Genomic DNA, 12710 nt, shown 5'->3' with positions numbered 1-12710 from the left:
CAAAAATAAATGAATATACAGATAGATAAATTAAAGAAAGGGGGAAATTTTTTGTATAAATTTATATATATATTTTAAACATATTTTTAATTACTATTTTTTTAATTATTATTTATTATTTTTTAATTGATTATTTTGTTTTTTACTTTTCTTCGTATAAACTCATTCTACCTCTTCTATACTGAGTCGTGGCCATTTGTCCATTCATTCAATTCCTTTATCTTACATTCTGGAAATAAACTTTGCCCCTTCAGATTCAGCTCCCCTCGTTTTTGTGTGTGTTTTTTTTGTTTTTTTTTTCTGGGGGTTGGTTGTTTGCATTTTTGGTTTAGTTGTTGGTTTTGTGGAGTTTTCTCCTCATATACTTCTCTTTTTTATTTTCTCTTTCTTTCCCCTTCTTTTTTCTTCATTTTCCTTTCTCTCTTACCTCTTTTCTTTTTCTCAATATCATTTTTGTGCCCTTTTATCTCCCCTAATTCTCTTTTCTCTGGTGGTCACCTTTATTTGGGGTTATTGGTGTTCTGAATACATTCGTGTTTTGTTCCCTCTGTGTCATGTCTTGTCGAGTTGTATTTTGTGCCTTTTGGTCAACGTGGTAGACAGTGAGCCACATAATCAGACACCCTGAAAGGAGTAAAAATGGGAAGACAGCCCTAACAGGTTTGGCTCAGTGGATAGAGCATTAGCCTGAAGACTCAAAGATCCCAGGTTTGATTCCGGTGAAGGGCATGTATCTTGGTTGCAGGCACATACCCAGTGGGGAGTGTGCAGGAGGCAGCTGATCAATGTTTCTCTCTCATCGATGTTTCTAACTCTCCCTCTCCCTTCCTCTCTGTAAAAAATCAATAAAAATATATTTTTAAAAAATGGGGAGACAAAGAAACAGCCCCCACACTAAAGAAAAGGAGGAATCACCAGAAAAGGAAGTAAATTAAATAGAAGCAAGCAATTTGTCAGAGAAAGAATTCAGAGCAATGGTCATAAGGACACTGAAAAGGATGGAAGACAAATTCAACAACATGTGTAAGAATCAAGAGGAAATGGCCGAAACCGGTTTGGCTCAGTGGATAGAGCGTTGGCCTGCGGACTGAAAGGTCCCAGGTTCGATTCCGGTCAGGGCATGTACCTTGGTTGCGGGCACATCCCCAGTGGGGAGTGTGCAGGAGGCAGCTGGTCGATGTTTCTCTCTCATCAATGTTTCTAACTCTCTATCTCTCTCCTTTCCTCACTGTAAAAACTCAATAAAATACATTTTAAAAAAAGAAAAAGAATCAAGAGGAAATGAAGAAGAACCAAGAAGAAATGAAGAATGACATAGCTGCAATAAAGAACTCAGTAGAAAGGAAAACACCCAAGCAGAGCAGCAACTGGGGGGAAAAAAACCTTAAAAAAACAGGAGGCGAGCATAAGGGGGCTTTGGGACAACATGAAACAAAACAACATCTGCATAGTAGGAGTGGCAGAAGAAGAGGAAACTGAACAAGGAATAGAAAACCTGTAAGAAATAATGACAGAAAACTTCCCTGATATTGGAAAGAAAAAACTCACACAAGTCCAAGAAGCTCAGAGTCCCAAACAAGATGAACCCAAAAAGACTGACACCAATACACATCATAATTAAATTGGAAAGCACCAACAACAAAGTAAGAATCTTAAAGGCTGCTAGAGAGAGACAGAAAGTTATCTACAAGGGATCTCCCATCAGACTGTCAACTGATTTCTCAACAGAAACACATCAGGCCAGAAGGGAATGGAATGAAATATACAAAGTGATGCAAAGCAAGGGACTGAATCCAAGAATACTATATGCAGCAAGGCTATCATTCAAAATTGAAGGTGTAATCAGGAGCTTCACAGACAAAAAAGGGCTAAGGGAGTTCATTACCACCAAACCAGCAATGCAAGAAATGCTAAAGGGACTGCTGTAAAAAGACGAAATAGGAAGGGAAGAAGGAACACAGGCATAAAGAATAAAAATGGCAACAAACAAGTACCTGTCAATAATAACCTTAAATGTAATTGGATTAAATGTTCCAACCAAAAGACATAGAGTAGCTGAATGGATAAAAAAACATGACCCACCTCAAAACAAAGGACTCACACAGACTAATAGTGAAGGGTTAGAAAAATTTTTTCAGGCTAATGGAAATGAAAAAATACTGGGGCAGCAATACTTATATCTGACAAATTAGACCTCAAAGTGAAGGCCATAACAAGAGATAGGCCATTTCATAATACTAAAGGGAGCAATTCAACAAGAGGCTATAACCCTGGTAAACATATATGCACCCAATGCAGGAGCACCCAAATACATAAAAAAAACTTCTGGAAGATATCAAGGGAGAGATCGACAGCAATACAGTCATAGTAGGGGACTTTAATATCCTATTGATACCACTAGATAAATCCTCTAAATGAAAAATCAGCAAGGAAATCCTAAATGACTCACTAATCCTAAATGACTCACTATATCAGATGGACTTGATTGACATCTTCAGAACATTTCATCCCAAAGCTGCAGAATATACATTCTTCTCAAGTGCACATAGTACATTTTAAAAGATAGACCACATATTGGGACACAAGCAAAGTCTCATCAGACTCAAGAAGATAGAAATCATATCAAGCATCTTCTCCGACCACAGTGGCATAAAATTAGAAATCAACTACAATGAAAAAAATTAAACACTTGGAGGCTAAATAGCATGCTATTAAATAATGATTGGGTTACCAAAGAGATCAAATAAGAAATAAAAAGTATCCTGGCAACAAACAACAGTGAAAGCACACCAATCCAAAATCTATGGGACACAGTGAAAGCAGTCTTGAGAGGGACATTCATAGCTCTACAGACCTACCTAAAAAAACAAGAAAAAAAATGGTAATAAATTATCTAACTCTATAACTCAAAAAATTAGAAAGCCAGCAACAAGAAAAACCCAGAGTAAGCAGAAGGAAGGAAATAATAAAGATCAGAGTGGAAATAAATGACATAGAGACCAAAAAACAATACAAAAGACCAATAAAACCAACAGTTGGTTCTTTGAAAGGATAAACAAGATTGATGAACCTCTAGCCAGGCTCACCAAGAAGCAAAGAGAGAGCACCCAAATAAACAAAATAAAAAATGAAAGAGGTGAAGTAACAATTGTCCCCACAGAAATACAAAGTATTATGAAGAAATACTATGAACAACTCTATTCCAACAAACTGGACAACCTAGATGAAATAGACATATTCTTAGAAAAATACAAGCTTCCAAAACTCAATCAGGAAGAATCAAAAAATCTTAATAGGCCAATAACTACCAAAGAAATTGAAATAGTAATCAAAAATCTTCCAGCAAACAAAAGCCCTGGTCCAGAAAGCTTTGCAAGGGAGTTCTACTAAGCATTCAAAGAACTAAAATTTATCCTCCTCAGACTATTTCAAAAAATTCAAGAGGAGAGCACACTTCCAAGCTCTCTCTATGAAGCCAGCATTACCCTAATTCCAAAACCAGATGAAGACACCACAAAGAAAGAGAACTACAGACCAATATTCTTGATGAACATAGAAGCTAAAATCCTCAACAAAATTCTAGCAAATTGGATCCAGCATTACATTAGAAAGATCATAAACCATGATCAAGTGGGATTTATTCCGGGGATGCAAGAATGGTACTATATCCGTAAATCAACTAATGTGATCCATCACATAAACAAACTGAAAGACAAAAATCACATAATCATATCAATCGATGCAGAAAAAGCATTTGACAAAATCCAATACTCTTTTTTGATAAAAACTCTCAGCAAAGTGGGAATAGAGGGATCATATCTCAACATAATAAAAGCCTTATATGACAAACCTTCAGCCAACATCATACTCAATGGGCAAAAATTCCCCTAAGAACAGGAACAAGACAGGTATGCCCACTTTCACTACTCGTGTTTGATATAGTACTGGAAGTGCTAGCCATAGCAATCAGACAAGAATAAGAAATAAAAGGCATCCAAATTGGAAAAGAAGAAGTAAAATTCTCCTTATTTGCAGATGACATGATATTGTATATAGGAACCCCAAAGACTCCATAAAAAAACTACTAGACTTAATAAATGAATTTGGCAATGTAGCAGGATACAAAATCAACACCCAGAAATCTATGGCTTTTTTATACACCAACAATGAACTCACAAAAAGAGAAACTAAACAATGCCATTTACCATTGCACCAACAAAATTAAGATACCTATGAATAAAGTTAACTAAGGAGGTAAAAGTTCTATACCCAGAAAACCTCAGAACATTGAAAAAAGAGATAGAGGAAGACATAAACAAATGGAAGAACATATCATTTTCATGGATTGGTAGAATCAACATCATTAAAATGTCCATACTACCCAAAGCAATTTATAGATTTAATGCAATCCCCATTGAAATACCAATGCATATTTCACAGAACAAAGCCTGCAAAAATTCATCTGGAATAAAAAAAAGACCCCGAATTACGACAGCAATCCTGAGAAAAAAGACCAAAGTTGGAGGGATCATAACACCAGATATCAAGCTATATTACAAAGCCACAGTGCTCAAAATTGCCTGGTACTGGCATAAGAACAGACATATAGACTAATGGAACAGAACAGAGACCCCAGAAATTTACCCAAGCCATTATGCTCAATATTTGACAAAGGAGGCAAGAGCATACAATGGAGTCAAGATAGTCTCTACAATAAATGGTGCTGGAGCCCTAACTGGTTTGGCTCAGTGGATAGAGCATCAGCCTGCAGACTGAAAGGCCCCAGGTTCGATTCCAGTCAAGGGCATGTACCTTGGTTGCAGGCACATCCCCAGTAGGAGGTGTGCAGGAGGCAGCTGATCGATGTTTCTAACTCTCTATCCCTCTCCCTTCCTCTCTGTAAAAAATCAATAAAATATATATTTTTAAAAATAAATGGTGCTGGGAAAATTGGTCAGATATATGGAAAAATTGAAAGTAGACCACCAACTTACACCATACACAGAAACGTACTCAAAATGGATAAAGGACTTAAACGTAAGATGGGAAACCATAAAAATCTTAGAAGAATTCATAAGCAGCAAAATATCAGACATATGCTGTAGCAATAGCTTTACTGATACAACTCCTAGGGTAGTGGTCGGCAAACCACGGCTTGCAAGCCGCATGCAGCTCTTTGGCCCCTTCAGTGTGGCTCTTCCACAAAATACCGGCTCTTCCACAAAATACCAACTTCTGCGCATGGGCCACGAAGTTTCAATCGCACTGTACATGCACGCCCTCACGTGGTATTTTGTGGAAGAGCCACACTGAAGGGGCCAAAGAGCCGCATGTGGCTCGTGAGCCGCGATTTGCCGACCACGGTCCTAGGGCAATGGAAACTAGGGAGAAAATAAACAAATGGGACTACATCAAAATAAAAAGCTTCTGCACAGCAAAAAAAAAAAAAAAAAAAAAAAAAGCCATCAACAAAACAACAAGAAAGACCACTGCATGGGAGAACATATTTGCCAATGCTATTTCAGATAAGGGTTTAATCTCCACAATTTATAGGGAACTCACACAACTTAACAAAAGGAGGATAAACAATCCAATCAAAAAAGAGGCAAAGGACCTAAGTAGACACTTTTTGAAAGAGGCCATACAGAAAGCCAAGAGATATGTGAAAACATGCTCAAAGTCACTAATTATCCAAGAGATGCAAATCAAAACAACAGCGAGGTACCATCTCACACCTCTCAGAATGGCTATCATCAACAAATCAACAAACGACAAGTGCTGGCGAGGATGTGGTGAAAAAGGAACTCTTGTGCACTGCTGGTGGGAATGCAGACTGGTGCAGCCACTGTGGAAAACAGTATGGAGTTTCCTCAAAAAATTAAAAATGGAACTCCCATTTGACCCAGTAATCCCATTTCTAGGACTATATCCCAAGAAATCAGGAACACCAATCAGAAAAGATATATGCACCCTTATGTTTATAGCAACACAATTTACAATAGCTAAGATTTGGAAACAGCCTAAGTGCCCATCTGCAGATGAGTGGATTAAAACTGTGGTTCATCTACACAATGGAATACTATGCTGCTATAAAAAAGAACTTTTACTATTTGCAACAGCATGGATGGAACTGGAGAGCATTATGCTAAGCAAAATAAGCCAGTTGGAGAAAGATAAATACCACATGATCTCACTCATATGTGGGATATAATAATCAACATAAACTGATGAACAAAAATGTATCCAGATACAAGGTGGCACTGAGCAGACTGTCCAACCTTAGGGAGAAGGCAGGGGAGGGGGGGTTAGAGATCAACCAAAGGACTTGTATTCATGTGTATTAGCATGACCAATGGACACAGACACTGGGGTGTTGGGGGCTTAACCTCGGGGGTGGGGGTGGCCAGGGGGTGTTAATCAGGGAAAAAATGAGACATGTAATACTTCAAACAATAAAAAAAATTAAAAGAAGAATAACGTGTGAAAATTATGTGAAATTCAAATTAAGCCTCATAAAGTTGTGGAACACAGGAAAAAAAAGAATCAACCAATGAATGCATAAATAAGTGGAGCAACAAATGGATGTTTCTCTCCCTCTCTCCCTCTCTCCCTCCCTCTTCTCCTTCCTCTCTGTAATCAATCAATCAATCAATACTTTTTAAAAAATTCCCTTTAAAGAAAGTATGCTCTCTGAGCCAGAGGGGAGCTGGCTTATAAGGACAGAAGTCCCTTTCCCTGGTCCCTGTTGGTCCATCTTCATGCAAATAACGGCTCCAAATCCTCACAATTCGATTGGCCCAAAAGGTACTGTCCTGATTGTTCAGAATAGAGCCACTCTGGATAGGGAACGCCTCAATTCTATTGGTTGAAATAGGAACCTTTTGTAAGGGCTGGCTCAGATGACCGAAATACAGTGCAGGCAGGCAGTTTAGCTCAGGCTTCCTTGGAAGTGCAGTTTGCATGAGAGGCCCCTGTGCAGAAATGGCTGGTAGGTTCTGATTTTTGTTGTTGTTGTTTTTTAAATTTGAGCCTGCTTAGTCACCAGGAGCCCTTCTCGTAGATGTCTTTTTCCCTAGGGGTTCACAAGTGGTAATCTGTGGGGCAAAAGAGTTGGAGGATAATGCCTTACGTTTTCATCTCTGGGACAGAGATTCCCGTTCACTTAAACTGAATTTATTGCAGAGAAAAGACATAAGCTAAACATTAAAATCTAATCAATGCTAGTTTGCTTTGAGATCATATTAAGAGAGTACACTTAATTATCAAAGTTGGAATCTATACATATATTGATAAACTTTATATTTATATTAATATGCATTCTATTATATTATATCACATTAACTATATTAAGACTATTATATTAACTATATTATTAATATAATGTCGCTGTATATTATTAATATTAAGAATATTGATTTTTTCTTATATAACACCTAAAAGAAAAAAATCTGTTCTATATTCATGTGACTATGTGGGTTTCATCTTATATGATATGTGAATTCCTACTTTCCCAATTCTAAACATGTCGGTGGCACCTCTTTTTTTTGAAAAGTAAAAAGTATACTCATTTTCTCTTTTATTTTGTAACTAGAGGCCCGGTGTACAAAAATTTGTGCACTCGGTGGCGGAGGGGGGTCCCTCAGCCCGGCCTGTGCCCTCTCGCAGTCTGGGACCCCTCAGGGGATGACCACCTGCTGGCTTAGGCCCGCTCCCCGGGGGATTGGGCCTAAGATGGCAATCAGACATTCCTCTGGCAGCCCGGCAGCCCTTGGGGGATGTCCACTTGTCAGCAGGGAGCAGGCCTAAACTGCAGTCGGACATCCTTAGTGCTGCTGAGGAGGCAGGAGAGGCTCCCACCACCACCGCTGTACTGGCAGCCATCAGCCTGGCTTGTGGCTGAGCAGAGCTCCTCCCATGTGAGAGCGCCCTGACCACCAGAGGGCAGCTCCTGCATTGAGCGTCTGCCCCCTGGTGGTCAGTGTGTGTCATAGTGACCAGTCATTCCCAGTCCTTCTGCTGTTAGGGTCAGTTTTCATATTACCCTTTTACTATATAGGATAGAGGCCTGGTGCACGGGTGGGGGCCGGCTGGTTTTCCCTGAAGGGTGTCCCGGATCAGGGTAGGGGTCCCACTTGGGTGCCTGGCCAGCCTGGATGAGGGGATGATGGCTGTTTGCAGCTGGTCACACCCCCTTCAGGGTGGGGGTCCCCACTGGGGTGCCTGGCCAGCCTGGGTGAGGGGCTGATGGCTGTTTGCATCTGATCGCACCCCCTTCGGGGTGGGGGTCCCCACTGGGGTGCCTGGCCAGTCTGGGTGAGGGGCTGAGGGCCATTTTCAGGCTGGCAGGTGACTAAAGCTTCCAACCTCTCCTTTTTTTCTTTTTTCTTTTTTCTTTTTTAATTCTGGGATTTATTTACCTTCTATGGCTGTCACTGGAACTGAGAGCCGGCTTTAGCTCTGAGGCTTGGCTCCAGCTCTGAGACCTCAGCTGCTGAAAGCAGGTATCTGGGTTTGTTTGGCTTCTATAATTGAAACACTGTTGCAGCTCCAGCTCTGAGGGTCGGCTGGCTGAAAGCAGGTTTCTGGGGTTTGTTTAGCTTCTATAATTGCAACATTATTTCTTAGAGTGCAGCTCAGAGGCCGGCAGCGGCAGGCAGGGCACCTTGGCTTCCTCCATCACTGGAGAAAGCAAGCCTCCTGTTTGCTTCAGCTGCCTGGCTGCCGACTGTCATCTTGGTTGGCAGTTAATTTGCATATCGCCCTGATTAGCCAATGGGAAGCGTGTTGGAGGTACGGTTAATTACCATGTTTGTCTATTATTAGATACTAGGGGCCCGGTGCACGAAATTCGTGCACTGGGTGTGGGGGCGGGGTGGAGAGTGTCCCTCAGCCCAGCCTGCCCCCTCTCACATACTGGGAGCCCTCAGGGGTTGACCCCCATCACCCTCCGATCGCCTGATCGGCCCCTTGCCCAGGCCTGACGCCTCCGCCAGAGGTGTCAGGCTTGGACAGGGGACCCCCATCTCCCCCCGATCACTGGCTCTGGCCCCCGCCCAGGCCTGAGGCCTCTGGCCCAGGAATCATGCCTGGGCAGGGGACCCCCATCTCCCTCTGATCGCTTGCTCCACCCCCCGCCCAAGCCTGAAGCCTCTGACCCAGGCTTCAGGCCTGGGCAAGGGGACCATCATATCCCCCCAATCCCCGGCTCCGCCCCCCATCCAGGCCTGATGCCTCAGCCAGAGGAGTTGACCCTCATCACCCTCCGATCACCAATCACCGGATCGGCCCCTTGACCAGGCCTGAGGCCTCCGGCAGAGGTGTCAGGCCTGGGCAGGGGACCCCCAGCTCCCCGCGGTTGCAGGCTCCACCCCTACCCAGGCCTAACGCCTCTGGCCTAGGCGTCCGGCCCAGGCAGCGGGGACCTGCAGTGGCAGCGGGGGGCGCTGTGATCATGGGCTTCGCTTTAGGCCCAGGCAAGGGACCCCTAGCTCCTGGGACTGCCAGCTTCGACCGTGCCCAGCTCCCATCACTGGCTCCACCCCTACTTCCTGCTATCACTGGCCAGGGTAGCAAAGGCGCCTGATCTGATCATGGCTGGGGGGCAGGGCAAAGGCGGCCCCAGGGCCGCCTTTGCCCTGCCCCCCAGCTCTTAGCTGCCCCCTGGGTTTCCGATCACTGTCAAGTGGCAGGGGGCTTCTTCCTGCTTTCCCTTTGGCCTCCCTGCATTGTGCCTACATATGCAAATTAGCCGCCATCTTGTTGGCAGTTAACTGCCAATCTTAGTTGGCAGTTAATTTGCATATAGCCCTGATTAGCCAATGAAAAAGGTATCGCCGTACGCCAATTACCATTTTTCTCTTTTATTAGTGTAGAGGATAAATGAAGGCATTCAGTTATCTGGAGTGGCACAAGATCAAAACAAAATTGACTGGTTGCAAGCCAATCTGGTCTATTTCACCCTGTGCCAATGCTGTTCTTATTATAGCTGTGAACATTTACATCCAGGAACTACTAGTTTCCTTTGCATCATCCTCTGGCTACACTGTACCTTATAATCCCTGAGCCCAAGCTTCCTACCACATTTGTTGCTGAATTCTGTTCTTATATCTACCACCACCGGAGGCCAATTACCCAAATTAGTACATAGCCATAGAGGCTAGTCATTGTGACCTCTAGTCAATGGTTAACCACAATTTCTTATATAAAGCTATAGAAGAAGGTCTTACAAAAAAATTGCAGCTGACAAGCATATTTGTAAATAGCCTCTTAGTGAGAGTCTTGTAACTCCCCATGTTGGCTATCAGATTCATGTTCAGATGAGTTGCCATACTAGGCAGGGGCAGGGATGTTAGAACAGGATTGATGTCATTTTACTTATTCAGTAAATACAGGGTGTCCCCCCAAAAATGTATATACATTTTAATAGCTGATAGCTCAATTGATGTTACTTTCTTTTCAGATTTAACCTGTTGGAATTAAAAATTATTCAGAGTGTGTATACATTTTTGGGGCTACCCTGTATTTCCCTCTGTGTTCAAAGAACTGTGCTAGGAGCTAAAATACAAAGATGAATAAAATGTGGGATCTTGTTTCATGAAGCTTTTGGTCTAGTGACAAAAGTACAAGTCCAGCACTAAGTAAAGATGCTATGAAAGCAACAAAGGGGGAAGCTATTGACTCCCTGAGGAAAGTTAGGAATGGCTTTCAGAGAAGAGATGCTTGAGTTGGATCCTGTAGGAAGAGTAGGTATTTTCCCAAAGATGAGTATACAGCCCCGGCTGGTGTGTCTCAGTGATTAGAGTGTCAGCCTGCACACTGAAGGGTTGAGGGTTCAATTCCCAATCAAGGGCATGTACCTAGGTTGGAGGTTTGATCCCTAGCCCTGACTAGGGGCGAATATGGGAAGCAATCTCTCTCTCTCTCTCTCTCTCTCTCTCTCTCTCTCTCTCTCTCTCCCAATCTCTAAAAATCAATGTAAAAAATATCCTCGTGATGATTAACAAAAAGAAAGAAAAAAGATGAATATACAGTTATAAGTAGAACACATCCAAATTCACAGGGCTAAGAAATAGAAGCAAGGCACATTTGGTGACCTGTGGGTAGTTTGGAAATGAGGATGTGAAGTTTAACACACACAGTAAAATAATTTTGCAGAGAGGTAAGGGCCAGAATGCAGAAGTCATTGCATGCCATGTAGGGGAGTTTAAATATTATTCTGGACAGTGGTAAACCATCAAAAGGATTTAAGCTGGAATTTATAAGGTTAAAATTGAGTTGTAGAAAAGTCCCTACTAACAGTATGGAGTACCACCTGGTTGTAACATCTGGGCTGCTTGGAAAGTTAAAATACCACATTTTAAAAGGTCAGAACTCAAAATCTGTCTCTTCAGTTGGGCTTTCCTTTCACTCAAGCACTTCTTTGATATGGAATTATTTAAGCAAAAACAGTACCACTAATAAAGGGTAATGTCTTCAGCTTTCAGGGTCTGAGCTGAGAGCTGATTTCTCTTTGTTTGATTTCAGGATCACCATCCATCTCAGCAGGGCCAAGGTGGGTTACATGGAATCTATCTCAGGGCCTTCTGCACAGGTCTGGACTCTGTTTTGCAGCCTTATCGACAAGCACTGCTTGATTTGGAACAAGAGGTGAGAGGAGATATGGGAACAACACCTCTGGGACAGAAGATTAGGGCATGTTTTTGAATTTGAAATGCCTTTTGATATGGTCAGGTGGTTAGGAGTAAGCTATTTTCAACATGGCTGGAGAGTACAGTGTATTCTCTGTGGTTGTCCAAGCCATGATCAAAGTGGCGTGCAGCTCATGGCAAAGGTTCCTGAGTAAGAAGAGCCCTAGCTTTGATTTTATTATCACCTGAAAATCAGAATTATCTTCTATAAATCAGCAATTCTCAATAGCCTAAAACTAACACTAAGCCCATTCTTAGATTTCATTCTAGTTTTCATAGATCGAATAGATTTGGGATATTTTGTATGGAGCTCTAATCACGGTGTTTCTTGTTGCAGTTCCTGGCTGACCCCCACCTCTCCATATCACATGTCAATTACTCCTTAGACCAGGTATGCTGTTCAAGTAACAAAATGCCTTGGAATCTGTTGATATTGTTAAAATAATCCAACTTGTGAAATTTTTTGAGAACATTTTTCCTTCTGGATTAAAATAGCCCAGCATTTTATATTTTGTATGCTTTCCTAGGTCAGAACTGTTTGAAAAGCTCCAAATTTAACATTTAAAACTTAATGTCTGATGTTAATGCTCTAAATTGACCTCAATATTAACAGTTTTGCTAGTCTCAGAAATAGAGACTGCTTCTATCTGCCATTCTCTTTCTATCTGCCACTAATCCCATATCAAGTTGCCTTAAGATAGTGGATCTTGTCCTAGCCAATTTGGCTCAGTGGATAGAGCGTCAGCCTAGGGACTGAAAAGTCCCAGATTTGATTCCCATAAGCTGGTTGCAGGCTCAATCCCAGCCCTGAGCAGGAGGCAACCAATGTGTCTCTCTCACATCATGTTTCTTTCTCTCTGTCTCTCCCCCTCCCTTCCACTCTCTCTAAAAGTCATTGGAAAAATATCCTTGGGTGAGGGTTAACAAAAAAATAAAAAATAAAAAAGATATTGGATCTTGGCTGCTCTATGGTATTGCCATCTTTGTAAGTGGGATTATTTAGAAACAAAAGCATTTCCTGAA

At 41.9% G+C, this 12710-nt stretch overlaps 1 protein-coding gene across 1 annotated transcript in view; it reads left to right on the top strand.

The window, feature by feature from the left end:
- The window catches only part of TUBGCP4 (tubulin gamma complex component 4), a 47488-nt gene that overhangs the window by 7753 nt on the left and 27025 nt on the right, over window positions 1–12710 (top strand). Inside the window, exons 3-4 of the mRNA XM_081112623.1 lie at window positions 11524–11646; window positions 12025–12078. Of these exons, the coding sequence (XP_080968749.1) occupies window positions 11524–11646; window positions 12025–12078 (177 nt within the window). The remainder of the gene's footprint in view (window positions 1–11523; window positions 11647–12024; window positions 12079–12710) is intronic.

The sequence above is a fragment of the Myotis nattereri genome (genome assembly GCF_964212035.1).
Source record: "Myotis nattereri genome assembly, chromosome: 1".
In the NCBI taxonomy this organism is placed as follows: Eukaryota; Metazoa; Chordata; class Mammalia; order Chiroptera; family Vespertilionidae; genus Myotis; species Myotis nattereri.
This window is presented reverse-complemented; position numbering and strand designations above follow the sequence as displayed.